This window comes from Kockiozyma suomiensis (genome assembly GCF_038497685.1).
Source record: "Kockiozyma suomiensis strain NRRL Y-17356 unplaced genomic scaffold V2V93scaffold_1, whole genome shotgun sequence".
Classification (NCBI taxonomy): domain Eukaryota; kingdom Fungi; phylum Ascomycota; class Lipomycetes; order Lipomycetales; family Lipomycetaceae; genus Kockiozyma; species Kockiozyma suomiensis.
This window is the reverse complement of record NW_027117664.1, coordinates 938,353-964,983: the sequence shown is the minus strand read 5'-3', so window position 1 is coordinate 964,983 and position 26,631 is coordinate 938,353. Positions and strand designations below refer to the sequence as shown.

The following is a 26,631-nucleotide window of genomic DNA, read 5'->3' as shown; positions in this document are numbered from 1 at the left end:
TAAATTCATCCAGTCGGAGCCGCAGGAAGCCCTAGTCACGTGATGTGATTAGAGAATGAGGGACTGCGCGCGGTATCCTCGCCGCCCCGCAATCAGATTAGCTCCTCGCTGCATATTTTCCTATACTTCTCCTTCTTTCAGCAACTAATCCCCAAGCAAGCGCGTAATTGCCAACTTGTTTATACGCTGACTACTTGATACTTGCTGTCTCCACTCTGTTTCTACTCTGAAGACTTTCTAGCTGCCGGTGATGGCTTCTGCTTCATCATCCAAAGTCCCAGCGGCATCTCCGAACACTCCGCCTGACTCTTGCGACGTCCTTGTTTACGGCACAGGTCTTGTTGAGAGTATTGTAGCTGCGTATGTGACCTTATTGTTGACTCGCGGTATTCTTCTATTTGCTGTTTGTTGGCTCATTTGGAAAGAATTGCTCGATTTCTCTTGGTTACACCTCGAGTGACAAAATTTTTTTCTATATATGTCTACTAACTATTATTGCTTTTAAACAGAGCTCTAGCATGGCAAGGAACAAATGTACTCCATTTAGACCCAAACCCGTTTTACGGTGGTCTGTGGGCTTCGCTCAACCTTGAGGAGTTAAAAGCATGGACAGATAAGATCAACAGTCCTGCTACAAATGGTATGCTCCATCAGCTGAGTGTTGTGGGTTTAATTCGTAATCTAATTTCTTTACAGATACTCCATTTTCAAATGCCTATCTGTACATTTCCCGTAATTTGGATCCTCGAAAATACGCTATCGATATCAGTCCGCACGTCTTATTTACCCGAGCCGATCTTCTCAACTTACTTATTCAGAGCCGCGTCTCAAGATATTTGGAATTCAAACCCCTTGGGTCCTTCCATACATTTGAACAAGATTCGTTTGAAAAAGTTCCCGGTACCAAAGAAGACATCTTCACCAGTCAGAACCTAACTTTACTCACTAAGCGAAGTCTCATGCGATTCATGAAATTCGTCGTTATATGGGACGAGACACCTGATGTATGGCTTGAGTATAAGGGTAAACCGATCTCATTATTCTTGAAAGAGAAATTCAATCTTGACGAGCCACAAATCGTGGAGTTGGTGCATTCAATCGCTTTACTTTCGTCGCCGTCGTCTCCTACTGAATTGGCACTTGATCGGATTAAGCGCTATCTCTCCTCAATGCAGGTATATGGAAACTTTCCGGCTATGTATTCTATGTATGGATCCGGTGGTGAGATAGCGCAAGGATTCTGTCGGTCTGCGGCTGTAGCCGGTGCTGTCTACAGATTAGGAACAAAATTAAGCAGTTTCGACGATGAGAGCGGAGTCGCTGTTCTTGATAACGGTGAGAAAATCAAGGTCACAGAAAAACTGATTACAAGCTATGGATTACTTCCTAGCAGTCGTGAAATCACAAGAATGGTAGCCGTTGTCGAGAAGGACTGCAAAGAGTGGTTTGCAGAAGGTGAATCTGCCGCAATCGTTGTCTTCCCTCCCGAGACTTTGGACGGAAACAAGTATGCCGTCCAAGCTCTTGTACTTGGCAGTGGAAGCGGTCAAGTACCTTTAGGCCAGGCCGTATGGTATTTGTCAACGCAAGAGAGCGGAGAACAAGGGCGCAAAGACCTTTTCCTAGCTCTGGAGAAGATGGAGGAAAGTATTCTTCGCGAATCAACCGAGGACTTTGAATTTGATGTTAGCGAAGAAGATATTGCTTATTTGCCCAATGGAATGCCTGTTGTATCGTCTGTGCGGTTAGGCGAAAGTTTACGGAACTTTACTCCAAAAGGTGCGCTATTAGATATATTTCAGAAACTCTCTATGTTGATCATGCCTCTAACACCCTATTCTAGAATCTCTGAAGTATCTTTTGAAACTTACATATACGCAAAAAGTCACAGTGCCTCCACCACAGCCTGGATCAAAGACAATATACGTGCCTGCTCCTTCAATAGACATTGTATACGATGGCGTCGTTACACGAGCGCAGGCCATATACGAAGGTGTCACGGGAACTACCGAAGATTTCTTTGAAGTAGACTTTGAGGACGAAGATGACGATGCTACAGCTACTGGTAACCCTCCTGATACAAGTATTGGGGACGTTGCTGACATTGACGACGAAGAACTTGGTGACCATCCTGATTTTGACGAGGAGGTGGCTGGAGAGATGACCATCTAAACATCGTATCCAAAGAAAGAGGTTTTTTCAATTTTTGTAAAGCAATGGGATTGAACGGGTTTGAAGATTAGTTCCTAACCATCATGGCAATCCTATATATTTAAACGGAAGGGAGTTTGTGTTTAATACAGCTGTTAATAATCTATACAATAATGAACTTTTCATATAAAAAATTATTCACAACTCCATGCCCAAATAGATCAAATGACTAACGTACAATATTTCATACGGAAAAATTTTAATGGGATCGAGGATTTTTTGACATCAACGCAGACACGTTTTCAACAAACCCAGCGGCACCGCCATCTCGCTTCAAAATTTCCTTAGGGGAGAACCGTTGTTTTCCAGAAAATCCACCAGTCTCTAGTTTGTCAAAACCAATAATCGATGCATTTCTGGTACTAGGAATTCGTAGCATTTCACGCTCAACTTTCCAGCCTACTTCGCTTGAAATACGGGCGACGTATTCGACCAATGCCCCATACGTACTCAGTTTTTGCTGGCCTGTAGCCTTATCCAAAAATTTATCTGAAGATACTGATGTAGGATATCGATATTTTGCTCCGGCGAAAGAGTGGGAGCAGCACGGGATCACGATGAAAGGATGTCCGAGAAGAGGAATCCAGGGTGTTAGCTCGTCTGAGTGATTACCAATAAGAAATGTTCCCGGTGGAAATTGCCCATCATGAAATCGACTGCTCTTTTCTGAAATGTGATCACCTTTGGCTTGCTCATCGTCAAAACATAAGGATGGTACCAGAACCTGTTCGAATAAGCAATCTTGAACACTTTGTGGAAAAATATCCCAGGTTTTGCGTCTGCGAGCCTCAATTCCATATCCTCTGTAACCCTCAGCAATTAAAATGTAAACTAGTAAACCATTTCCACAACCCAAGTCGGCAAAAGTCATCGTCCTGACGTCTCGACCAAGTCGTGCCAGCCAAAGCTCAATCAAGAATGCCGCGATAGAAAGATCTTCAAAAACATGCTTTTTCGGATCGGTAGATTCAACCCAATTATCCACAAGAAATCTAGCGTGCTTGTTCTTCAACTCTATATATCGATTCTGGAAAGCGACTTTGTCAACGACGACATCGTGATGCACACGCTTCTCGTATCCGTTCATGGTGCCTGTTGAATGACGATAAGCGGTGGTAATGAGCCTTAACGCCGTTCTCTCTAAACGATTGGAAATGGAGGAAGTTTGAATTTTTGAATCCGAGGAAGGAAAGTGACGGTAGTATAATCTAAGCTCGCCAAGTGCCTTCGAGTCTCTGTCTTTGATATAGTGTAGACAAATTCCGGAAACCGCTGGATGATAATATGGCGTAGAACTTTCGTCTTTCAAATGAGGCGCATATAGTATAGAACTTGACCCCTCTGATTGAAATAGCAAACAGGACTGAATCATGCTGTCGTCTTTGTTTGGGTTTCTAGGAACCAATACACGCAGAATCCGCCGACTGGGAGCCGCTGATGGCAATATCCTGCCGTCTATAAGACCCTCACAAATGACACTTTCTTGAGATAGATACTCTTTAGATTCCTCTAAATCGACAGAGTCGGTGCGATATTTTTCAATATTTTCAGAGTCATATAAGATATCTGCGCGCATGATACTGGAAGAGTTGATATTGGGTTGAAATATCAGATTCAACATCGCGGCTTGGAAATGATTCAGATTGAATTCACATTGTCTCTGTACAAATACTAAGACCCATAGCAAATCTTTAGAGCTCACTACTGTGCCAGATGGTACAGGTGATGGTTTAGTGGTTGAATTTGGTGCCATATTATGTTGAAGATGGTAAGTCTAAGCTTAGCTATTGCTTAGCAAACTTTACTGCATATATGACAAGGTCTGACTCTTTAGCATCCAGTTAAGCTTGTAAATGATTCAGGTCTATCTACAATATAAGCAGATAATCAAATAGCACTGGCTCTTTTGACCACTGGTTGACTGAAAACCTTCAAATAGATTTTGAGCCGCGGGTTGGCAGAATTTTAAACGCGCCGCTCGTTCATCAACAGTCTTCCCCAAATATACGATTGAATACGATTTTGATACGGTCTGCTCAACATTACTTGCATTTCTCGGCGAAGATATTATTATTTACCGCAGCAATTATAGATATACATCGTTATTTGCTTTAAGCTGCTGAGCTATTGTTTGGATTTCCCAAGCTGGCAAGCTGTGACTGGCTGGTTGATATAGCCTGACGTCATGCCTTCTCCAACTAGTACCGATAGCCTTGCCGTGCAGCAGGCATCAACCTCAGCTAGTCAACCGAGTCCAAATAATACAAATGTCAGTAGTAGCTCTGTTGCTAAACATCAAGGTCCAGTCGTTCTATTGAAGCCGAATTCGGTGCCGGTATGGGCAGCTCACCTTGAGAAGAAGTCATCCACAGCCAAAAACACCGCATCTCCAAACAACGCATCTTCTCCTTCTACCTCGTCTGACGCCATAGGTCAAGATAGCGAATCATCAAAAATATCGGCTACAAGCCAAGTACCTCCTTCTCCTATACTGGCAGCTACAAAAACTACTGTGCCGTTACATTCAGTTCCGGAAGGACCGCAACAATCAGGAATTTCAAGATGGAAAGAATTTGTTACGCATTCGCAGCTTCCTGGGCAGACCAAAACAGAGAATGACCTTCAAAATATGTCGAATGTGCTTGGGAATGTTGGTGCTGCTAGGGAGCGATTAATTCGCAACGACAATGACAGAATGGACGAATCTGTAAATTCTGCCCGAGATCTTGAAGGAAGTTTGTCTCATGACAAGAGTGCAGAGTCAGGTGAACACATAGGGAGTCACACTGGATTGTATAGATCTGGTGATGAATCTTACACCCACACTATTCCAGGAATGGCTTCAACCTCTTTCTTTCATAAAAAGCGACAAATTATAGATATACAAGACTTGGAAAAGCAGATGGACTTGAGTGGATCTTGGAATCCGGCACAAAATCACTCCAGTTCAGATATAGACTCAGGTCGACCAGATACTTTGGCCGTTCCCGAGAACGCTGTATCTGCTCGTCGTCATCATGGGCACGCAGACTCTCGGTCCTTGAATAGTGAAGTTCCATCGACTTTCTCGCAAAGTAGTGTTAACTCTCATTTCATGATGACAGCAGATTTGGCGGCACGACGAAAGCGGTCTCGATGGAAATTAAATTTTCGAGTGATGCTTCTCAACAATCCTTATGTTCCTATGACTCTCAGAGCCGGCATCTTTGTTCTCTCAATGTTGGCATTAGCGCTCGCATCTAGTATTCACCACTTCACAAAAAATTCTTCGGACGAGTATCTCAGTCAAAAACCTTCTACGATCATGGCTATCTGTGTCCAATCATGCGCATTGATCTATTTGGTTTACATCACTTACGACGAATATTCTGGTAAACCTCTAGGTTTGAGAGACGCAAAAGATAAAGTCAAACTCTGTATGTATTGCAACTTAACCTTCTTTGCTTGATTTGACCTAACATGTATCTGCTAGTAATGCTTGATCTCGTCTTCATCATATTTTCATCAGCGAACCTTGCTTTGACGTTTAATACGCTTTACGATAATCAGTGGGTTTGCAAATCAGTAACATCCGTAAGTGCATCACTCTTTAACATTCTCATTGAACTAAGCTAATAGCGTTCTAGGAACCGGACGATACTCCGTATAATGGCCGCATTTGCAGACGGCAGCGTGGATTAGCGTCGTTTTTGTTTTTGGTCTTGTTGATGTGGGTCATGACATTTACAGTCAGTATTTTCCGCGTGGTAGAACGCGCTAGTGGAAGCAGCCGTCGATAGACTTAACTGCTGGAGGAACTATTGTAATATTTTGGCAATGATTAAGATCCCTTGCAATTAATAAATAGCAAATCATCTAGGCAATTGCTATAAAATAGCAGGCTAGTCTTATTTTATATTCTTTATTTGAATTGACACTAAAACTGCATATGACACAACCAGTTGGAAACAAAAAGAAAACTCTTCACCCATTTAAATGCACATCTGGCCCCTGATACCCACTAACATCTTGATCAAGCAAGATACTGATACTTGTCGCCATCGATGCGCTCTAAATATTCCTTCTCAATCAAAAAATCAATACTCTTTTTGATATCGGGGATCTTGGGAGTAAAGCGAGACTTAATTTGGGCAATAGTCTCTTGCACCAACACGACGTGCTTGAGCTGCTTTCTGGCTTTCATAATTCGTACAATAGCACTCTGCATTAACATCTTTCTATCCTCTTCAATAGTCTTGTGTGTGGCCTCGGTCTCCTGTTTATGCTCTGATTTGATGGGGATGTTCAAGTTGACTCGCACTTTCTTGTTCTTAAAATCCATATTGAGGGAATATTTGCTTCCTGCGTCACCAATTTCTCCGCCATCTAGCGACAGCACGCGGGCTTTAACCAAAGGCATAAGGGATCCAACAAGATACTCTCTCGTAAGACCCGTAATCTGACTCAGCTGCTCAAACGAATAGGTATCGCTATTATTGAATGGCAATAAAATGGCCATTTGAAAAGTGGAAACCTGGAATGTGTATCCAACACGAGCAGGACCCTTCACGTAATTGACCTTTAATTCACCCTTAGACAAATTCCAAAGCCAGTTAAGTTTTCGAGACTGATGCTTTTGGTCGTAAAACGGTTGGAACCGTTCATATGGCTTGATGAGCTCATCAGGTACATTGAAAGGAGTATCAACAGCACTCAAAGGCCAATGACCAGAGCTGAGAACAAGAATAGAGAAGTCAATCAGAGTCTCGTTCGCACCAACGTTGGCCGCCAAAATGTCTTTGAACTCTGTCTGGAGATCGGCAGAAGTTCGCATGTCAGAAAACATGCTCTGCAATTTGGCCACATAATCGGTACCGCAAACTTCCTGGAGTTTGGAAAGCATACTAGCTTCGGCATCTTCTGAAGCTGAGGTGCCATGCACCAGACGTCGAGAAAGCATTCTGGTATAGAATTTATTAAACACATCCTTGTCATCAACATATTTGAAGACTGTCATAATGTCGCTGAGCTTTGACTCAATGTCACTATCTTCGGCAGCCTTACCGCTCTTTTTGAGTAAAGAATCAGCATATCTCGCAAGCAGTTCAGGCGATTTGGCAGGAGAGGCGCTGCACACTTTGTTTCTGTTGATAAAATCGCGACAAGCATTGTCCAGAGATTTGACAAAATCAGCATCATTGTTAAATGCATACTTAACAAGATGGCTGTATTGTCTGTAGACTTCAAGAAGTGCGCTAACATAAGACTTGGGTTCCAGGTTCTCTCCTTCAAGATTGGCAAGTTTCTCAATCGCATCCAAGCCCTGCTTGCGGACGTAGGCCTCAAATTTGACGCGTAAGGGAACAAGTCCATCACTAATATGCGAAAGCAAAGAAAACATGCGTTTTAAGTCATCTTGCCTGTCAACCTCTAACAGCTTCAAAAATTCATCGCGGAGCAAATGAGCATGATCTGAGATGAGAGCAGCCTCGCAAGTGCGCATTAAAACCTTTTCCGTGCTTTGGTGCAGGTAAAGCTGAACGCGGCCGGCCTCTTCCTGAAGACGAGTTTCTGCCTTCTTCATATATTCGACAACGCTATTTTCCGCTATAAATCGCGCTGATTCATCTTTATAGTATGCTTCGGTAGCGGCGATAAATGGCACCTCAAAATATGTTTTGTATACAGCAAGACTGACCTTTTTCGCATCGTGTTCATCTAGTCCAAGTGAGACTTCATAAAACAGTTAGCTACGCGGAGCCAATAAGATAAAAAGTAGGGCAATCTGTCATACCAAATGATCCAACCACATTCTTGATGCTGGAATTCTCGATATTTTCCCCATTACGCTGATGCTCAATCAATTTCTTGACAGCGTCCATCAAATCTTCCTGTATTGCATCAAAAACTTCTGTCCTCCATCGAACCAGGCATAACTGTCATTCTATTAGCATCAAAACTTAATTACGAAGCTGCTTGCTTTTACATACTGTATTCACATCGTACACATTTCTTCGGCCCTCATCGCGTTCCCGCTTCACCCAATGACGATTAAGGTACTCGAATATGTGATTCAGATATCTAGCACCGGTAGTGTAACGATTCCAAGCGCGAATGTAATATTTGATAAGACTCTCATCGCTGTATTCACTTGCTTTCTAGTAATTTAAATATAACATATTAGTAAGAAGCAGCTCTACATAATTCGACAAGAATATAATAAGACTCTTACAATTCGGATTTGACATAAATGCCTCTTAAGGTACTCGACGAGATTGTTGTAGAGGTCAGCACCCAGTAGCTGAGCTGAAAGAAGATTTTAGTAATTTAAAACATAAAACTACTAATAATATAAATTGCGAAAAGTCATACCTCCTCGAGCCGCCTGGGGAGCTCCAATCTGCTGTGTCGGCCGCGTTGCAGTACAGAACTGATAGATAGCGCTGTGGCACACAAGCGGGTTAGTCATTAATCGGAATCCCTATCATACATTCCCAATAAACGAATCATACGTATAAATTTTCATGTACTAGAAAAATGTTAGCTGAAGTTTATGAAAAGAACATAATGAATCAAGATCATACCAAAGCGGATGTCAGTCCCTCCTCGAGGTCCTTGGCGAGGACTTTGTCAATTCCGACTTCAACAATAGCCCATCTTTAATATGATTAAGTTAGTTAAAACGTCAAACTCATTGATAAATCAGTTCGCTGATTGAGCAAGACACGGCGAGGGTGATCCGGAAGTAAATCAAGAATCGTCGGCTCGGTGTATAGAGTTCCGTTCAAGCTGTGAAATGCATGAAGTAGATTAGATACACTTACGTTGCTGCCAGGGCATCATTCGGTTCTCTAGCGGCCATACTGGATATTTCGAAAAGATGTCACAAGCCAAGAAGGTAGGCCTAGGAAGTAGGAAGTAGAAGGGGGTGAGGTGCGCTTAACGTGGTCCAAACGCGATCACGAAGCTCGATAGATGGCGTGGGCCCCAACCCTCGGATCTCGCGTACCTTTTCAAGGAGGCGCACGCCCGGTTAGTTCAAGCATCATCTGGAGACGAATCTTCTCAACGTCAAGGTTATCGAAATTTACTGTTATGCTTCAACACATTATCCAACAAAAGACTCATGACTGGCTGGAGACTAGATTGGCTCTTTCGATTGTTGAGTACTAAACTCATTTATGCAGATCTATCGAAGTAATATAACCATCCAAAAGCAATTTACTATACAATTTATAAACAACCAAAGTAACAAATGCACATTAATAAGAAAAAAAAACGCACAAGCGCATAAATCGGATGCCGCCCTGAATGGGCTTTAGATCACTTGAAACCACTCAATCGGAATTGATCAACAATAACATCTTTTCCGCAATAAAATCAAATAATACCGGAATCTTTCAGTGAATTCTGCAGAATAGTTTCCTCGACAGCGGCCATGACAAGTCGGATATTACCTGTGTTTGTTGCCTGAGTGAGACTAGTAGAGCAAATGTTAACAAGTTCTATATAAATATTCGCTCTATCAAGCATGTACTTACTGAGGATAAATCTTTAGTCCACAGCGATTAAGCTGCGTGAATCTCCATAAAATAAATTTCGCTGCCTTATTTAAGTCATCGCCACCATCGTAGTCGTTAAACCAGTCTCCCAGAGGAACCTTCTTAAGCTTTTGTTGAAACACATCGACCTTATTCAGGAATAGGACAATACTACTTCGAACAAACCATCTGCTATTGACGATAGAGTCAAACAGTATCATGCTCTCTAGCATTCGGTTCTAAAATAGTTTTGGTTAGCTTCACCGCAAAGCAAAAGTACTGGAAGCTATGTTGCACAAACCTGCCCCGGATCTTCCAAAAGAACCTGATCGTATTCACTCAATGCTACGCAAAAGATGATGAGCGTTACTCCTTCAAAGCAGTGGATCCATTTCTTTCTCTCACTCCGCTGGCCACCAACATCAAACATATGGATCATGAGTTGACTCATCGGGAATCGCGTCTCGAAAATACCAGTAGTTTTAATACGCGCACGAAGAACATCTGATTCTGTAGGTAGATAATCCGGCATACTGATTCTGTCCGTACTATCAAGAAAGCTATATTGATTGTGCATTAGCAATGAGCAGTTGTAGAAGTAGTAGCATCATGAAACGCATTCTTACTAGATGGCTGAGTCCATGAGATAGAATTCGTTTTGTCGTTCAAGAATTTGAGCCATTATTGAGTCGTTATAGATCGAATCTATAGCCTCTTTTATTTTTGGATCCAATCGTGACGAAGGATCATTGTCGATTTGGACTTCCATCAGATACTCCATGTATCCCTAATATAAGACGACTTAGTTAGCTATCACAAGGTAACTAGAAGAATGCCACGCACTTTATTTTCAGGAGTGCTCAATTCAAGCTCAATTATAACCATCCCTTCTAATAGATTTTTGATGGACTCCAGAAGATTTTTGAATATTGTAGGTCGATATAATTCCAGTTCCTCTTTTGCGTAGCCGTTCTGATGGATGATCTTCATCTGCTTGACGATTGTAGACTTTCCGCTTTCACCAGAGCCTTATTCAAGAAGCAATTAATATCTATTTTAAAACCAAAAAAGTCAAGAGATTGTTGAAGGAATTGCACTCACCGAGCAAAAGTACTTTACAGACTTTCTGTGCTTTCCGCTGATCTTCCTCTAGGACCTTATCGATCTGGGCAGAGATCTTGTGCTCCTCCATGCCATGCGGGTCCTCGCTTGACATGCAGGAACCCATTGTGAAGCTGACAGATAAGCACTTGGTAGCAGAGTAGCAAATGAGACGAATATGATATGGAGCAAAAAAGGAGATATGGAGCGAGAGAGGACAATGACAGACAGCAAGAAGTCAATCTGAGCGGTTTGTCTATCTCATCGCCCTTCCCTGCGTGGTCCGTGATCAAACTGAGCCGGGTAATATCGATATTCGTGTCGAACTCCTCCCAAAGACAGGAAGTATATTTACTTAGCACATATCAGCAAACTACTGAATACGGTGCAAAGGCAATCTGCTGTTAACGAAATCAAAGAGAGATATAGTGTATAGTGTCTTTGGTCAGATGACTGATTGATTTGTTCGAGAATTACCGAGCATGCGAATGGCCATTCGCATGCTCTCTCAGGCGTTTTTGCCAAAATTTATAATTTAATATCAATAAATCTAAGATAAATATTATGGCAATCGCATTTGATGTATTCTTCTCAAATCCTCTCTCGGAAGCTCGCAAAATGAAAGACTGGGAACGCGCTCAGTTCATGAAGAAAAGTTCATGGCCTACAATAGTAAACTGACTCGTCGCGTGCGGCAGACCCTCATCTAGTCTAAATTCCAGCTCGGTTGGGCACCTTCTTCCACAGGCATATCCCTCCAAACCTGGTCTTATTAACCAACATTCTCATTCTGGACGGGCACCCCAGTCGTTTGTTTGCTGTAGACTGCCATATATCTTGTATGTTGCTGCATTCTATAACTGGATTATATCTAGATTCACTCTGCCTCATCGCCTAGTCTTCCCAGCTTGACGGCTGATTGATTCAGTGCCAGCCTTCCAGGTATCATAATCGGAACATCAAAGATCTACAAGACTTGCTAGCCAACACTGCTGTTCTACGTTCAAGTGGGCTGCTAAAATGCAGCAGGGCCCTCTAACCCCATTTGGGTGCCCGCCTCCTCGACCGTCCGGGGGCATGCTACCTTACCCTCCAGGTCTGGCGCCACATAGAGCTTCACCAACTAGTGCGCCTACTGATCGATCACAATTCCAATTACCTATACCACCTAGTCCGCATTCAGAGCCTCTGCATGTCATCCAGCCGCCCAATCAGCCAAACAACCAGACTTTCTCCACTACATTTCCAAATGGCCAGCAGTACAACGGTAGCAAGGGCGGCGATGGAGGCAACTATGGCCAAGGCTTTACAGGGTCAGTCGCAAATAGTTATGGTAAGCATATGCCATTTCAACCAAGTCTGTCTGTCTTAGCAAACGGAGGACAGGGACAATTTGGGCCGCCTCCGAATCCTCTCCGACTTACTATGCCACCATTTAACGGTCAACCACCTCCCATGTCGACACCAGCTGGCAACACAAAGAACTTGACTCAAAGCAGTTCTGTATCTCCAGCTTATATACAGTCTCAACAAATGCTGCTTCATCAGCTTTGGACAACATACACACAGAATCCGACAGATATGAACTTGAGCTTCTTTAACAACGCTCAAAATCAATTCATGTCCATGTTAAGAGCATATCAAATACCTATGGATACATCATTTACTGGGCAGCAACTGCCTATTATGCCGCCTGCGCTGCCTCCGCCTTTTTTTCCTGTGCCGCCAGAGAACAGAATTTCGAATGAAAACATGCTCTTATATCCTCCAGGCGCTTCGTCTGTCACTAGTCAGCATTTCGGTTCTCCACTTGCCAGTCCCGCAGCGGCGATCTCAGGCTCATCCGTGTCAAGTCCTAGTGGTCTACCACCTTTATCTCCGCGACGAGAGTCACCCAACGATCCAAAAGAAGCCTATCCAACTCCTGGATGGCACAGTCTTCCTGGATCTAATGGATCTCTGATTACTGCGCCCGGTCACATCACTAAGAGAAGAGTTGACATCCTGGGCATTTCTGGCCAGCAGCCTTCGGACGACGACGATGATGATGATTGGCAGCCTGACATTTACGCTCCGTCGTTTATTCCGACATGGTTAAAGGTGAGTTAATTTCTATGTACATCTCTCTTCTAATCTAACTGTTTTGTCATCTTTTTCAGAACGTAAATATGTATGAGTCTTCGCTTATTAAGTCAAAAAAGCCTCCCGATTTTGATCTCATAGAATATGTATCGACATTCGCGGGATCTAAAATTCTCACGCATGAATCGGTTCCTTCATTCCAATATGAAGAGCCACCGGCGGCAAAAGGGTTGTTGGAGCTCCAGCAGAATTCATACAAAGCCTATTTTCATCATCTGATTGATAGCGAGGTAAAGGCTCAAAAAAAAGAAATTAAAGGCTATGACATGTATGCTGTCTCAATTGAAGAAGGCGATCGAGAGCGATCACTTTACAAATTAAAGTGCCCGGGAATAAAGGAATTTACGCCAGCCGTGTCAATTGGCGATCTCCTTCATTTCCGTCAGCTCAGACCCCATTTAGCGGCCTATGGTAGCCCTGCATTTACAGGTTATGCTCATGAGGGATATATTTGGCATTTTGATCGTGGCCGTGGCGAGGTGATTGTTCGAATTGACGAGCTTGTGATTGAGAGCAACTCCTTCAATGTTCAATTTGTACTTGATGAAAAGTTTCAGTCACTTTGCGCTCACTCGATTGGCGTGCTCGAGAAGGAACTTCAAACCGCGCCGGATGTAAGCAAATTTTTTCAAAGATTTATTTGATTTATCTAATTCTGTTACCAGGGATATGTCAGGCAGATGCTTTTCCCAGAAAGCAAGGATGGTCTTATGCAAAAGACTTTTCCTCCAGGATCATTTCATCTTGACTGGTGCGATTCTGGGTTGAACTTTGAGCAGCAACGCGCGGTCGATTCTGTCGTGAGGAACAATTATGGCAACGTTCCTTTTTTAATTTCAGGACCTCCTGGAACTGGAAAGACAAAAACAATAGTTGAACTGGCTCTTCAGCTCGTGAAGTCGAGCCATGATCATAATGTTCTTCTCTGTGCTCCTAGCGATGCTGCAGCCGACACTCTGGCATTGAGATTACGCTATTTTTTAAATAATAAACAGCTCTTCAGACTCAACCATTTCTCTAGGTCATTTCAAGAAGTGCCTACAGAGTTACTCTCTTTTTGTGCAATAGAATTTGTTGATTTGCAAGATATGTTTGTTCTTCCTGATTTTGTCACTCTTATGAGTTATCGCATTGTTGTATGCTCGTGTCGAGATGCAGGAATCTTACTCGAAGCACGATGTTCTAATAGCTCCCTCGGAAAACTGCAAGGATTCATGATGAAAGCTTTTAAAGGACCTCGATATTCTTTACATTGGAACTCGCTGTTGATTGACGAAGCTGGACAAGGGACTGAGCCGGAAACAGTTATTCCGCTTCGGGTTGTGAGGCCGGATCACGACTTTACAGGCGAAATGCCGGTGGTTGTCATGGCAGGAGATCACAAGCAGTTAGTAAGTAGTTGAACCAAACTTTTACTTAATTGATATTCGGAGCTGACCTAGATTTTTTTGTGTGTTAGGGACCCAGGACAGCTTCGCGTTTAGATGAGAAGTCAGAACTGGATGTATCTTTGTTTGAAAGGCTGATGGAACGCCCGCTTTATTCGGATCATCCTCTCGCTCGGAAGCAACAGTTAAGATCTCATCAAAAGCCGGCGTTGCCTTACTTGAGACCTGCTTTTTCGAACCTTATTCGCAACTATCGGAGTCATCCTGCCCTTCTAGCCGTCCCATCTTCATTATTTTATTATGATACGCTTTTGCCGGTGGCTAATAACGTTGAGAGTCTCTGTAACTGGAAGCGTTTGCCAAACAACTCTATGCCGATGCTTTTCATCCATAACGCAGGGAAAGATGAAATGGTTGAAGACGGAGTTTCATGGTATAACGTCGATGAAATCAATCTGGTGAGTTATTCTAGTATTGCTTTTACATGTCTGAATTACCGTTACTAACCATCACCAAGTGCTGTACTATTGTCAAGGACCTAATTGATCAGAATCTAGTTCAGCCGAACGAGATTGCGATCGCCGTTCCATTCCGTGAGCAAATTCGTAGGATTCGTCTAAGTCTTCGTCGACAACGCTTAAGCGAGGTCAACGTTGGCCCTGTTGAATCTTATCAAGGAGCCGAACACCGTGTCGTTATCGTGTGCACAACGAGAACCAGAGAAAGATTTGTTGCGGATGATCTTTCGAAAGGGTTGGGAATGATTCATGAGGCTAAGCGGTTTAACGTCGCCATTACGCGAGCCAAGGAATTGCTTATCGTCATCGGTAACACTGAGATACTCCCTCGAGATGAAAACTGGCGTGCTCTCATGTCATTTTGCTACCGCAATTCCCTATTCGATAAGCAGCGACCGACAGAATGGAAACCTTCACAAGACGAAATCAATACTCCTTTATTCTTTTCTAAAATCGAACTAGGCATCGCTTATAAAAACAAGACTGCTAATGGGAAGACCTTGAATGGTCATATCGATGATGACCCAATGTGGATCGCTGGGTTCGCAGCCGAGGAAGCATTCGATGATTAAAACTTTTTACTTTTTAAACCTGGGCGAATCATCCATTCTTTTCATTTTTTAATTATGCTGTTAATGATTGTCGGGCATCATTTACAGAAATGCATTTTTTTAATTAGTTGTATATTATATTTCTACAGTATTCTAGTTTCATCACTTCGTACTTGCGTGAGATTTGTTATTTTTCATCATGTTTTACTTAGGTTGGCGCAAGCTCTTTGTTTTAGTTTATTCATTAAAGTACGCATGGGCGAGATATTTATTTCAAAGAAATTATATCTCTATAACAGCAAGAAATTATTTTACGTAGGGATTCGGTCTGCAATTTAACGCCAGTATATTATTTACAAGACTTGCAAGATACAATTTATAGGCATTTCATAGTTTAATTTTCTAGGTTTATTCAATAATCCTTCTGATACTCATCCGGGTAGAAAATAAGACGCTCCACACCTTGTTTAGTCAAAATGACCATTCGAATGACACCACCGGAGCTACCGTCCCATTTGATAGCTTCCGTTAAAGCTGCAAATCGAAAAGAGTGACATATTAGTATCTATTTCAATGATTCATTTCAGAAAATATGGGAAATGTGACATACAGCCCTTAACGAAATCGACAGCTTCGTCCTTAGTCATATTAGACTTGAAACGAGTATTGCAGTAACCATAAATATACTATAAAGGTTAGCAATATTCTTTAAGATACATAAACAAAGATGATAACCATACAGTTGAACCACTGCCAGCTATAGCATATGGCTGCTTATGAAGACTGCCTCCTAAAGGAATACTATAGACTTCTCCGCCATTTATCTCATCATATCCAGCGCAAATAATTCCGGCCCTATCGAGCGTTAACCATCCATAGTTCACGGTTGATTCGGTATATAAATCAAAGTTCTTACGTGAGTGCATCTTTGTTATTATAACATAGTTCCTGGAAGAGACCTGCGGCGACCTTGGTTGGTGGCTTCTCGTAGAGCACACTGTATTGTTGCAAGTGATACTTTACGATATCGGCAACCGCTTGGGTATCGGCAGCAGATCCCGATCTATATTGTCAAGTTAAACTCAATTCTTTGAATAATTGATAAAAACAAACAGTAGCATACCGGCAACACCATATAGTATCGTGAACTTGTGTAAGCTTATCTGTGACTCTATGCCGAACGAATGCGTCAGCTCACTCATATCCATATACGCTAACAAATGCTGCACTAACCGATTTGCGATGAAGGCACCCGTAGTAGTGCGACTAAAAGCAGATAAGTTAGAAGTTGGATTGCACACGCAAGGTGTTGGATCATGAATCGTACCTGTCAGCGCCGAGAATAACACCTCCGTCAAATGTAACTGCCATACTATTGATCATCTGTCGTTAGATCGAAGCACCACAAACAAACTCCGATTCATCGCAGTACGCATTTCCCACTTACATTGAGGTTCCCAGACTATATTTCGAATAGATAGTTAGTGATCTGTACGACTGATATCGTTCAGGTTAATTCGACATACTTGACCTCACCCTTCTTGAGGGCCTTCATATCAACTGATATTCCATTCATATTGACCAGATTCAAACTTCTAATAGCAGCAAATATATCTGATATCTCCGACGGTAAATAATCCAGCAATTTGGTATAGAGTAACTGAAAGGTGCAGCTGACTAGGAATCTATCAGTTTGGATGGAGTTGAATGTAAGCGTGCCAGAGACTGTCATCGAAGACTGGAGCCTGGAAATTGAAGCGCGCGCGGCTCATGTTTACCCGGCTCTAGAAATTTAATCGACTGTACCAGCCGTGGCATTACCTCATTGACGTTGCATTATCAGGTTAAGTTCTGTCTCTAATACTATTTGTAAGTGCGTAAAGAGAAATGATAAAGAAGTTATACTGACTGTTTTTATTTCTGGCTTAGAGAGTCGGTTCAGTGAAAGTTCAGCACAAAAGGCCAGCGTTGGCATCGATTATTGTCGGAGCGACTTATTCCCTGCCCACTATCCGCACTCCCGACAAGCAAACAAGCCTCATTCAACCGCTACCTTCATTCGGACGTCCAGCTATGGATTACACGAGCTCAGAATGGTCCATAAGTATGCTTCTTCGAACTGTCAAAATTTTGTCTGCTACAGGTGTTAGCTGCGTTGGTGTATTCGCGGCTGTATTATACTTTGCTCAGTCCACATTAATATACCCCAGTAACTTCCCCGCAGGAAGCCGGACCGAAGTCCAGACACCAAAAAGCTACGATCTACCGTATGAAGATGTGACGATAGACACGAAAGATGGAGAAAAAATAAAAGCTTTTGTTATGAAGCAGACTGACTCGGAATTGCGAGTCGGTGGACAGACCGTCATAATATGTTGTGCTAATGCAGGCAATATGGGCCATAGATTGCCAATCGCATCTGCATTTTACAAAATTTTGCAATATAACGTGGTGCTATTTTCTTACAGAGGATACGGATTGAGCACTGGAAAACCCAGTGAAGCGGGCATAAAAATCGATGCTGAAGCTATTTTCAAATACGTTCAAGCCGATCTAGACCTGAACCGCGCTGGCATAATATTATACGGACAAAGTTTAGGAGGTGCTGTTGCTATTTATCTCACAGAAAAATACCAAGATGAGGTCAGTATCACGTATACCTGTCTGGAATGAGCTTCCATTAACTATTTCTTGTCTTTAAATCTAGATCAGCGGACTCATTGTCGAAAACACGTTTCGCAGTATCCCATCGCTGATTCCTTCAATTTTACCAGTCGCACAATATTTCAGCTTCTTGTGCCACCAGATTTGGCCTTCAGAGCAACTTATAAAGAAGATTACAAAGGTTCCAGTCTTGTTTCTCAGTGGTTCGAATGACGAAATAGTCCCACCCGCTCACATGAAGTATTTATACGAGAACTGCGGTAGCCCAGGCAAAGTCTGGCGACAATTTGCGAATGCGTATGTTTCTGCTTGTATGTAGCAATGCTTACTAGTATATTTCTAACTGCTTCTGAATGTAGGACCCATAATGAAACATATATGAAAGACGGCTACTGGACATCTATTATTGACTTTTCAACTGACTTTGTTAATAAGAAAGATCAATGAGCAGTTTAGACCTTGACGTATGAAAACGATTGATCAGACGAGGTAAAATAAATCTCTTCTCTTTCTAGTTCTAATAGAATATTCCTTTCATGATAATTAAATTCTAGACGTAATCGTAGTTTTCGGAGCTATCTACATTATGGGATTCAAATGCGTTTATTGATAAATCAAAATAACATCATAAAAGTAAATATATATAAATAACATCAATACAAATGAAACACCTATTGACTTGCAACAATCAAAGCCCCCAGCGCAGTATAAGAAACTGATAACAATGAATAGATAAATAGATAAAAACAAACCCACCCCTCCCCATCAATGAAAAGAATTAAGCACTTATTTTTTGTATATCCTCAAGCCAAACTAAACCCCATTGCGCAAAACATAGCACCTCAAAAGCTCAAGAAGGAAAAGCTGCATATAAAGCAGATCTTGCAAAATCAGATAACTCCCATAACAAAATAAAGACAAAATAAATCATATAAGCATGAGCATGCACGACACAAACATATAAAAGTCATTAAAAGATAACCACACCGATAATAACAATGGGGTAAAAGAACAAATTTGCTTTCCAAAGAGAGCTCATCATAGCAAACTATTTCTGAGAAAGCAAATAAGCCAGAACTTTTTCTTCTCTACCTCAAATCATTTCAACTGCTTCATATCTGGAATCGGCACAGACCAACGCGAGTAAAGTATTCAACGTGTGCACGATAAGCAACCTCGCGGCCCTGAAATGCAAGAGTGGTAACAACACCTTCACCAGCAGAGCAGTCGCCATCTTCTTGGTCGTCGCAGATGTAGCAATCTTCGGGAGCAGGCGATAATGGGCCTTTGGCAATGTAGATCTCGCCGCCACTGTGACGCCATGTAACGCCTAAAGGTACCTGCGGAACAGGATCTGACTTGTGAGTCACACGCATACGCTCGATACCAGACTTCAAAACAAGATAGTCAAAGTAGTCTGCGAAGTACGAATTGCCAACGCGCGGCTGCCCGAATGTAGTGATTTCCGGGTAGTAGCCTGTTTCAAGAAGTTCGGCACCCGCAAGGACGGCGATTGCACCTCCAAGTGAGTGACCAGAGACCAAAAGACTGTATTCAGGGTACAACTCCTTCAGCTTTGCCAACTCAGGCATGAAAAGAATTTTTGAGTCGAGATACGAATGAAGGAAGCCGCGGTGCACGTAGCAGCCGGGGCAAATGGGTCCGGTGCGGTTGGCGGGATAACTCTCTTGGATAGTATCAAGATTGGTGTACCAATCCGTCATCGAGTTTGTGCCACGGAAAACAAGAAGGATTCGCTCGAATCCCGGACGATGATCGACAGCAAGATAGCCGGTACACGAAGAGTCAAGTTCAGTATTTGTGAACGTGGTAATAATTTCCACACCGGGGCTGAAAATTTCACAAGCACGAGTGCAATTGAAAGGGGCAGTGATGCCAGGCATAGGGACACAGTAGGCGACGTTGTTCAGAAGTGCGAGCTCCTGCAAGTGCTCGTACTGGTATTCTGAAATGGTGTAGTGCTTGCTTGAACCAAAAAGATTACCCAGGCCAAAGAGACCGCTAAAAAAACCTGATGTACTAACTTCATCATCCTGAGCTGCCACAGGCGCATCTGGCATTGCGCTATAATCCTGAGAACCGTCATCACCAGTAGCCAAGCTGCTGACGTAGGCAGCCGCAACCTGGTCATCCTTATTCTCTTGCGTAACTTCATAGCTCTCCTTCTCGTATCCTTTGTGGTAGTATGATGCTGGGTACGGTGTGTCCTCATCATCTGGAGTCAAATATCCGAGAGTGAAGCCAAGAACGACGGCAACAGCAACGGTGGAAAGAATTGCGATAATTTGCTGCTTTCGCGACATTCCCAGCACGCGTCTCCAAAGGTATCGCGAGCCATTCTGAATTTTCCGACCAGCAAGAATTGCAGATCGTCGAAGAGGATTAAAATCAGGGTCGTCGATAGGATCGAGCTGCGGAGCGTATTCTTTTGCGACGCCTTCGAGATGATCGTAGTCGTAGTCCTCTGCTTCGTCGATGCTCACAGCCGAGCCGGACTTCTCAGCCAGAGGCGTAGGCTCAAAAAGGTAAGAGCGCATGGCTATAAAAAAAAATATGAATATAAAAGATAAAATACAACTAGCCCTGACTGCAACTGGATGGGTGAAAGTTGGAGAATGTGCGAGAGGAAAGCTGAGATTGTATTGTAGCTGCAGAGAGCGTAGATAGGTGACAGAGTTATGCAATCGGTGTTCGCGCTCTGTCTGGATTCTTGCAATGCATGTAGATTAAGGTTTGTGTTTACTATTGAGTTTTAGCTGTTTTCTTCGTTAATTTGAACTTTATAAACACTGCGCTGTACAATTAAGTTAAGGGTTTCTGATACCCAAACACTGATAACGTAGAACGCCACGCACAAACTTATTGTCTGCTGCTTCCCCTGCCTAAAAACTCGCAACAATTTGCACTAACCCGCATTGGTGCTTCCATCTCTAAGCTCACCTATTCGTGGATGCCCCAGCGAGGACATAGCAGCGTTCTGCCACTCTGCAGGACTTTGACCCGTAAGGCTGTAGCTGGTCTTCAAAGGCTTACAATATACGTAGCAGAGAACCCAAATCTTTATTTAGAAAAAAAAAGCCGTTAGTTAAGCAATAAATGACTACAGATACGTCATTAAATGGCAATCGAATAACCATATACATATAAATACAAAAGAGAAAAAAAGAAAAAAAAAGCGCAATAACTTCAAAAACATAGCCAATAATCCAAGTCCCAAGTACTAAACACTATTTAATAAACATATCACACTAGGCAGCGACGCTCGCGATAGACTTGCTCTCAAGAACAGGTAAACATAATACTCCGAAAACAAAATTCATGAAGTGAATGTATAAATATATAAAGGCTCAATTGTATGATTGATAATCAAAGGAACGAGGTAAAAACACTCCATATCTATACACATCCTATTTCTGGTCTCTGCATTTTCTGTAATCAAAAATGCGGAAAAAAAGTTTTAGTAAAGGTTCAGCACATCAGACTACGCTTTAATATTTGGGGGCATTGCCTCTCACGGTAGCACCAAGAGCCTCAAGCTCAAGCACATCAGGAAGCTGTTGGGTTGATTTGATAAAACTGGCACGGTCATCTTGCATTGGCTGATAGCGAGTATCAGGATTCTTTGATAGAATCGCCATTATGCACGAAACCATGATCATAATCAAGAGAATTAATGAAAACGCGGCATTAAGGATAAAGAAGATAACACCCATGACACCAGTGACGTAGGCAGGAACTTTGGTGACTCCTGTGAAAAAGAAGAAGAGAATTGCGTTAGTGAAATTAACCGCCTGGATAGTGATGTTGAAAATGTTTGTGCGACGATCCATGTATGGCTTAAGGTAGGAGATGAGAACAAGATAAGCCAGCTCAATAATGAGAAGGAGAATACCCTGAGCCGTGCCCGAGTTTTGGCCAAAAGAGATGAAGCACGCCTTGACAAACATGTAGATCAATACAGGCACGATGAAGTAGTATGCAGTTGCGCGGAACTGTATGTAAACGAATCCCCATCGGTTAAGCGCGGCAGCATCCGAGTAAAGGATATAAGCAGGATTCTTGTGAATTGCAACCGAGCGCTGCGCAAGTCTGATAACCTTGAAAGCGGCCCATCCGAGCAAGCCACACACCATCAACAGCATAACGACTGCGAGTACAATAGTAGCCGGCGAGTCGCGACGAGTGAATTCCCACAAAGACAATATAGTCATCTGAGGGAATCCGACAAGGACCATGCGGTAAATAGTTCCTTTAATGATAGTGAGCCAGCGCTGTCTGAATTCGGCGAATCTGTCGAATCGAACAGCTCCGACCTTGGAAAGTCCCTCAATGATGAGCTTCGCGAGACATAGCGCGATAACAACAAAGACAGTGAAGACTAGGAAAAAGACAAAGCCAGTAAGGAAGAGACTAGTAATTTCAATCCCAGCCAAGTAAGCGATTCTGCGGAAACCATGAAGAACATACGTGCTCGCAATCGTGGTCAAGTCCGACTCGTTGTTTGAGCGAGCACTGAGAGTGGCGCGGTTGACAATGGGTAAATATTCAAGAGCTCGCTTCTGAACCAAAATTGAAACCGATGACAATGCCTCAAGCAGAGTATTCGGGGTACCCCCAGTAGACTTGATGTACCAGCTAAAGATATCTTGCATAAAACCGACACGAATAATTCCCATAGTCCACTGAAAATCTTGAACCCAAGCAGCGGTCATAGGGGGCAGTTTCATAGCACACATTCCAATAATTGCAATGTTCTGGAAATATCCAAACAAAGACAGACCGTTCGCGGCAATGTGCGCCGCAGTAGAAGAATGCCCTGAGGCGGATGCAAAGGCAGACACGAGAAGCGCGATACCGGCAATGACGGCAGTAACCCATTTTACGACAGCTTTATCTACCGTCTTACCATTAGTCAAAACAGCTTGAACACAAGCCACCTGCGTGCTATTTTCACTGTAAATAGTCACTTTAGCAGTACCATCAAGGTCAGGCATCGTAAAAGCAATTCCTAAAATTGAAAAAAAAAGCGCGTCAGTGAAGAACCAAAGGCTTCGGTACACGCGTTGTAAAATATCAACATACCAGGAATGTTCTTGATAACGCTTTCGGAAATGGTGATGTCGGTCTCGATATCGAACTGACCCGGGCTAATAGGGCAAAGCTCGCTAATATCCAGACTACACGGATCGATGTCACGGGTTAAAATATTAATGCCATAAGCGAAAATCTCGATTTTGGCGCTAATATTTCCGTTCAAAGTCGAGGTCGCAACAATATCAAGAGAGGCTGTTCGATTTGCTGGAGTAAGAGCGATGTTGAAAAGAGAAGCCGAGAAGTCGGAGTTGTCCATGCAAGTTTGCAGCGCGGTGGACTTGATGATGCGTTCCGCCGCGACAGGGCAGGCGGAGACCAGAGCAAGAGCTCCAGCAAGAAAATATTTGATACGCATTCCTAAAAAAACACTATCCGGCGCCGCGACTGCAGGATGGGAGTGGTTTGTTAGGGAGGAAGGGAGAAGTGGGACAAAGAGAAGGCGGAGGAGGAGGCAGGGGCGCAAACACAGAGTGAGGAAGACAAGGACTGGAAAGAGCAAAGCCCCAATACTCCGCCACACTACGCGTAGTCAGTCACCTATTTTTAGGTCACTATGTGGCTGGGCAAGCGCCAGGAATTATACCCTTGCCCTGTTATGCTTTATATGGGAGATGAAAATCTCCTGATTGGGAAAATTCAAATGAAGGCGCATTCCAGCACAAAGTCGCAGCACACTCCTTGTACAATATGCTATTGTCGTTTATAAGTCTGCAAATGCTCTTAATGTGTTGCTAATCGATATCTAGCGCTTGGTTGTTCCTCCAGCAACCATCATTGCTTAAAAATTTAGGTCCATGACGTAGAAGGCGCCATTCTGGCGCATCAGAATACTATTTACTGATTGACATCATACTTTTCTTATATTTATAGTCTCATGATTCAATAGATCCCTCAATACATTGAATAAGCCAAAAACAAAATCGAGCCAAACTAATTCAGAACCAATCTTTCAAATCCCAATAGTGCCAACCAACACGCGCCCGTACGATGATAATTACCTCACCAAAATTCAGACAATCCAAGCCACGGACGGCTCACGACGTTATCATCATCTTCTCCATTAATCGCATACCTAAAAACACCGACTCTTTTTTCTATTCCAACAGTAGTGTATAACCAGCTGCGCCTTTCTTTCAGCAGCAAATTTACGTATATACTTGCGCTCACGGGCCAAGAATGGATCTCTTGATCTTCTCTCCCGTAAGCTCGATCTTCTTGCCAAACGAGACCTGTTTCTGGCCGGTCTTTGTACTCGGCTCCTCATTCTCGTCATAGTCTGGCTGTTCAATTGGTTCAGGCGATGCTTGAGTCAGCGACGTGCGTCTCTTACGTTCCTTCACGACAGTGCGCCCGTTACCACCGGGTACCACAACGCCCGTCACTGCCTCAGCTGCTCCGAGTACAATACCAGTTCCACTGCCCTCGCCCTGCAAAAGATTTAGGACAGCCGTGCGATGCAGCAATTTAGGGCTATCCGGCGACGCAGTTCGCGGGATCGAACTCGATCTTATTGACGAGTTTCGGTGCCTTCCTGCAATTTTCGATGAGCTCGATATAGGCGGCGACGTCGGCGATGGCGGAACTACTGTAACTGTATCCTTGATCGTCCCTGTCGAGCCAGAAGAATCGGACGACGCTGTTTCGTATCTGCTGGATGCGTCGTTGTCATCGGCATCCGATAAAACTCTCTCGTCGGCATCGAATGCCGCGTTGGCGTCACTCAGAGACTTTTGCGCTTTGTCTTCCTCAGTTCCCACCATCTGTCCCACCATCTGCGACAAGCTTGAAGGACCTAATGAAGGATAGCTCGACAGTCCAGACAGTACTGGCGCCATAGAGGAGGCACGAGAAAAAGATAATGTAGAAGAGTTCGACGACGTATTCTCCAACTTTAAAGCTTCTAAATTTTCATACTCGTCGCTCGAATCATGCTGTACGTCAAAATACTTGTCTAGAGTTTGCAAAACATGAGGGACGACGACTTTTCCGACATCCTCACCCCAAATTAAGTCAAGATGCTCGTGATTTTCCACAGGAATTGCGACCGCATACGGCGGAAGCTCATGAAGCATCGCGTTAATATCAACTAGAGAGTCCTTTGTTCCATAAATCAAGTATATTGGCGAGCTAATATTTCGAGTAGGAAACTGGGCTACTTTGTAAAATGCGCGCCCGTAAAGTCGTAATGGCGCATTCACATCGTCATCAAACATCTGGAAGCATCGGTGTCTCATGATCTGGAACCAATGCACAACAGTCTTAACTGATGCAAAAGAATATAAGTGAGCATACGATGCTATTTTCTGGTGGAGTGTGATGTTGTCGCCGTGCCAGTTGAAGAGAAAAATGAGCGAGTGGTCAATTAAACGCACGAATAAAGGTGGGTCTAGATGTAATGGCAGTTCTGTTAAGCCCACGTTCAATGAAACGAGACAAGAAAATTCGAGACTTACACATAATTGACTGCCAAAAAATTGCACTTGACAAAATAGCCTTTCTCCCAAAGAACAGGTACATCAATGATGGGGATGCCTTAACCAGTGCGTCAACGACACCAATGTGCAGACCTTTCGGCGCCATTGCCGGAGCGAGTGCTACAAATACTTTGACTTTATCATTCAACTTTGGATGTAAACTCAAGGCCGCGAACGCCTGGGCGCTGCCTTGAGAAAATCCAATATATGCTAAAGAGTCTTGAGCGGTGGTGTCGAGGATATAATCGATAACATCAGGAATGTCGTAGAGCGCAAATTCGTCCATGGAAAAATCCCAAAACTTGTTTTCTTCAGAGCTATGAGAAACATGTTTTTTAGAGTACTTGTTACCTCGATTATTTCCTAACCACACGTCATATCCTAGCTCGACGAGAATGAACGGCAGACACCGGTGAGGGTCAGTTAGGCACACCCAAATCTCAGAATTCATGAGCAATCCATGATGGAGATAGACAACAGGCTTGCGTTTCTTCGCGCTGGGAGTATTCGACCGCGCGAGTTCTGCCTTAGATTTTGAAATGCGATGAACGCCCAGAAGATAACCGTCAGCGGTCATAACGATATGCTCTTCAGCACGATAGCCAAAGATAGAGCACATATCTATAAAGTCTTTCGCCTCATAGATCCTGTGCACGATAGTCCTATCTTTTGTGGCCGAGGGCAAGAAGATCGAGTACATCTTCCGAGTGATTTTTTCAAAGATTAAGATAATCCAGGTTGGAAGCCAGGACGTAACGAAGCGCAAGAAGGACTCGAGCACGACAAGTAAAAGACCGATTATGAGCGGAGGCCACTCCAGAATGCGGAGGCGACCTATGAATGGGATATACATGGCTGAAGAGCAGCTGCGTAGCCCAGACAGTCGAGAAGGGCCGTCTAAAAAGACAGCTGGATCAGCATTGCCCTGTTCAGCGACGTCACTCTTT

At 43.3% G+C, this 26,631-nt stretch overlaps 11 protein-coding genes across 11 annotated transcripts; 4 read left to right on the top strand and 7 right to left on the bottom strand.

The window, feature by feature from the left end:
* Positions 1–103: 103 nt before the first annotated feature.
* V2V93DRAFT_362816 (GDP dissociation inhibitor-domain-containing protein) lies at positions 104–2,468 on the top strand. Its single transcript, XM_066908440.1, has 4 exons — positions 104–360; positions 510–640; positions 697–1,779; positions 1,844–2,468. The coding sequence occupies exons 1-4, from the start codon at positions 251–253 to the stop codon at positions 2,170–2,172; spliced, it is 1,653 nt and encodes a 550-aa protein (XP_066768666.1). The 5' UTR covers positions 104–250; the 3' UTR covers positions 2,173–2,468.
* On the bottom strand, positions 2,138–4,122 carry V2V93DRAFT_362815 (uncharacterized protein). The gene has a single exon (XM_066908439.1). The coding sequence runs from the start codon at positions 3,962–3,964 to the stop codon at positions 2,411–2,413; it is 1,554 nt and encodes a 517-aa protein (XP_066768665.1). The 5' UTR covers positions 3,965–4,122; the 3' UTR covers positions 2,138–2,410.
* V2V93DRAFT_362813 (uncharacterized protein) lies at positions 4,066–6,148 on the top strand. Its single transcript, XM_066908438.1, has 3 exons — positions 4,066–5,627; positions 5,684–5,784; positions 5,838–6,148. Exons 1-3 carry the CDS (start codon positions 4,397–4,399, stop codon positions 5,988–5,990), a joined length of 1,485 nt encoding a protein of 494 aa, XP_066768664.1. The 5' UTR covers positions 4,066–4,396; the 3' UTR covers positions 5,991–6,148.
* V2V93DRAFT_21340 (Cullin) lies at positions 5,813–8,860 on the bottom strand. The gene is made up of 7 exons (XM_066907027.1): positions 8,775–8,860; positions 8,703–8,719; positions 8,563–8,633; positions 8,423–8,496; positions 8,181–8,348; positions 7,985–8,126; positions 5,813–7,923 (listed from the first exon to the last, which is right to left on the bottom strand). Exons 2-7 carry the CDS (start codon positions 8,714–8,716, stop codon positions 6,224–6,226), a joined length of 2,169 nt encoding a protein of 722 aa, XP_066768663.1. The 5' UTR covers positions 8,717–8,719; positions 8,775–8,860; the 3' UTR covers positions 5,813–6,223.
* Positions 8,861–9,570: 710 nt separating this feature from the next.
* V2V93DRAFT_389551 (guanine nucleotide binding protein, alpha subunit) lies at positions 9,571–10,959 on the bottom strand (the record flags this gene model as incomplete). Its single annotated transcript, XM_066912363.1, has 6 exons — positions 9,571–9,670; positions 9,732–9,970; positions 10,033–10,291; positions 10,358–10,518; positions 10,575–10,759; positions 10,833–10,959. The coding sequence occupies 6 exons, from the start codon at positions 10,957–10,959 to the stop codon at positions 9,571–9,573; spliced, it is 1,071 nt and encodes a 356-aa protein (XP_066768662.1).
* A 1,625-nt stretch (positions 10,960–12,584) lies between these two features.
* V2V93DRAFT_319321 (P-loop containing nucleoside triphosphate hydrolase protein) lies at positions 12,585–15,452 on the top strand (the record flags this gene model as incomplete). The annotated part of the gene is made up of 5 exons (XM_066907275.1): positions 12,585–12,932; positions 12,992–13,588; positions 13,640–14,365; positions 14,434–14,820; positions 14,880–15,452. 5 exons carry the CDS (start codon positions 12,585–12,587, stop codon positions 15,450–15,452), a joined length of 2,631 nt encoding a protein of 876 aa, XP_066768661.1.
* A 295-nt stretch (positions 15,453–15,747) lies between these two features.
* On the bottom strand, positions 15,748–17,142 carry V2V93DRAFT_362806 (nucleophile aminohydrolase). The gene is made up of 9 exons (XM_066908437.1): positions 16,958–17,142; positions 16,879–16,893; positions 16,759–16,803; positions 16,665–16,697; positions 16,555–16,602; positions 16,348–16,494; positions 16,172–16,286; positions 16,042–16,117; positions 15,748–15,965 (listed from the first exon to the last, which is right to left on the bottom strand). The coding sequence occupies exons 1-9, from the start codon at positions 17,005–17,007 to the stop codon at positions 15,844–15,846; spliced, it is 651 nt and encodes a 216-aa protein (XP_066768660.1). The 5' UTR covers positions 17,008–17,142; the 3' UTR covers positions 15,748–15,843.
* A 54-nt stretch (positions 17,143–17,196) lies between these two features.
* On the top strand, positions 17,197–18,634 carry V2V93DRAFT_362803 (Alpha/Beta hydrolase protein). The gene is made up of 4 exons (XM_066908436.1): positions 17,197–17,300; positions 17,361–18,074; positions 18,139–18,392; positions 18,455–18,634. Exons 2-4 carry the CDS (start codon positions 17,505–17,507, stop codon positions 18,540–18,542), a joined length of 912 nt encoding a protein of 303 aa, XP_066768659.1. The 5' UTR covers positions 17,197–17,300; positions 17,361–17,504; the 3' UTR covers positions 18,543–18,634.
* A 573-nt stretch (positions 18,635–19,207) lies between these two features.
* V2V93DRAFT_320005 (Alpha/Beta hydrolase protein) lies at positions 19,208–20,653 on the bottom strand (the record flags this gene model as incomplete). The annotated part of the gene is made up of 1 exon (XM_066907295.1): positions 19,208–20,653. The coding sequence occupies one exon, from the start codon at positions 20,651–20,653 to the stop codon at positions 19,208–19,210; it is 1,446 nt and encodes a 481-aa protein (XP_066768658.1).
* Positions 20,654–21,159: 506 nt separating this feature from the next.
* V2V93DRAFT_362800 (uncharacterized protein) lies at positions 21,160–23,679 on the bottom strand. Its single transcript, XM_066908435.1, has 2 exons — positions 23,199–23,679; positions 21,160–23,124 (listed from the first exon to the last, which is right to left on the bottom strand). The coding sequence occupies exons 1-2, from the start codon at positions 23,563–23,565 to the stop codon at positions 21,605–21,607; spliced, it is 1,887 nt and encodes a 628-aa protein (XP_066768657.1). The 5' UTR covers positions 23,566–23,679; the 3' UTR covers positions 21,160–21,604.
* A 372-nt stretch (positions 23,680–24,051) lies between these two features.
* Positions 24,052–26,606, bottom strand: V2V93DRAFT_362798 (Alpha/Beta hydrolase protein). Its single transcript, XM_066908434.1, has 2 exons — positions 25,664–26,606; positions 24,052–25,596 (listed from the first exon to the last, which is right to left on the bottom strand). Exons 1-2 carry the CDS (start codon positions 26,535–26,537, stop codon positions 24,374–24,376), a joined length of 2,097 nt encoding a protein of 698 aa, XP_066768656.1. The 5' UTR covers positions 26,538–26,606; the 3' UTR covers positions 24,052–24,373.
* Positions 26,607–26,631: the final 25 nt, after the last annotated feature.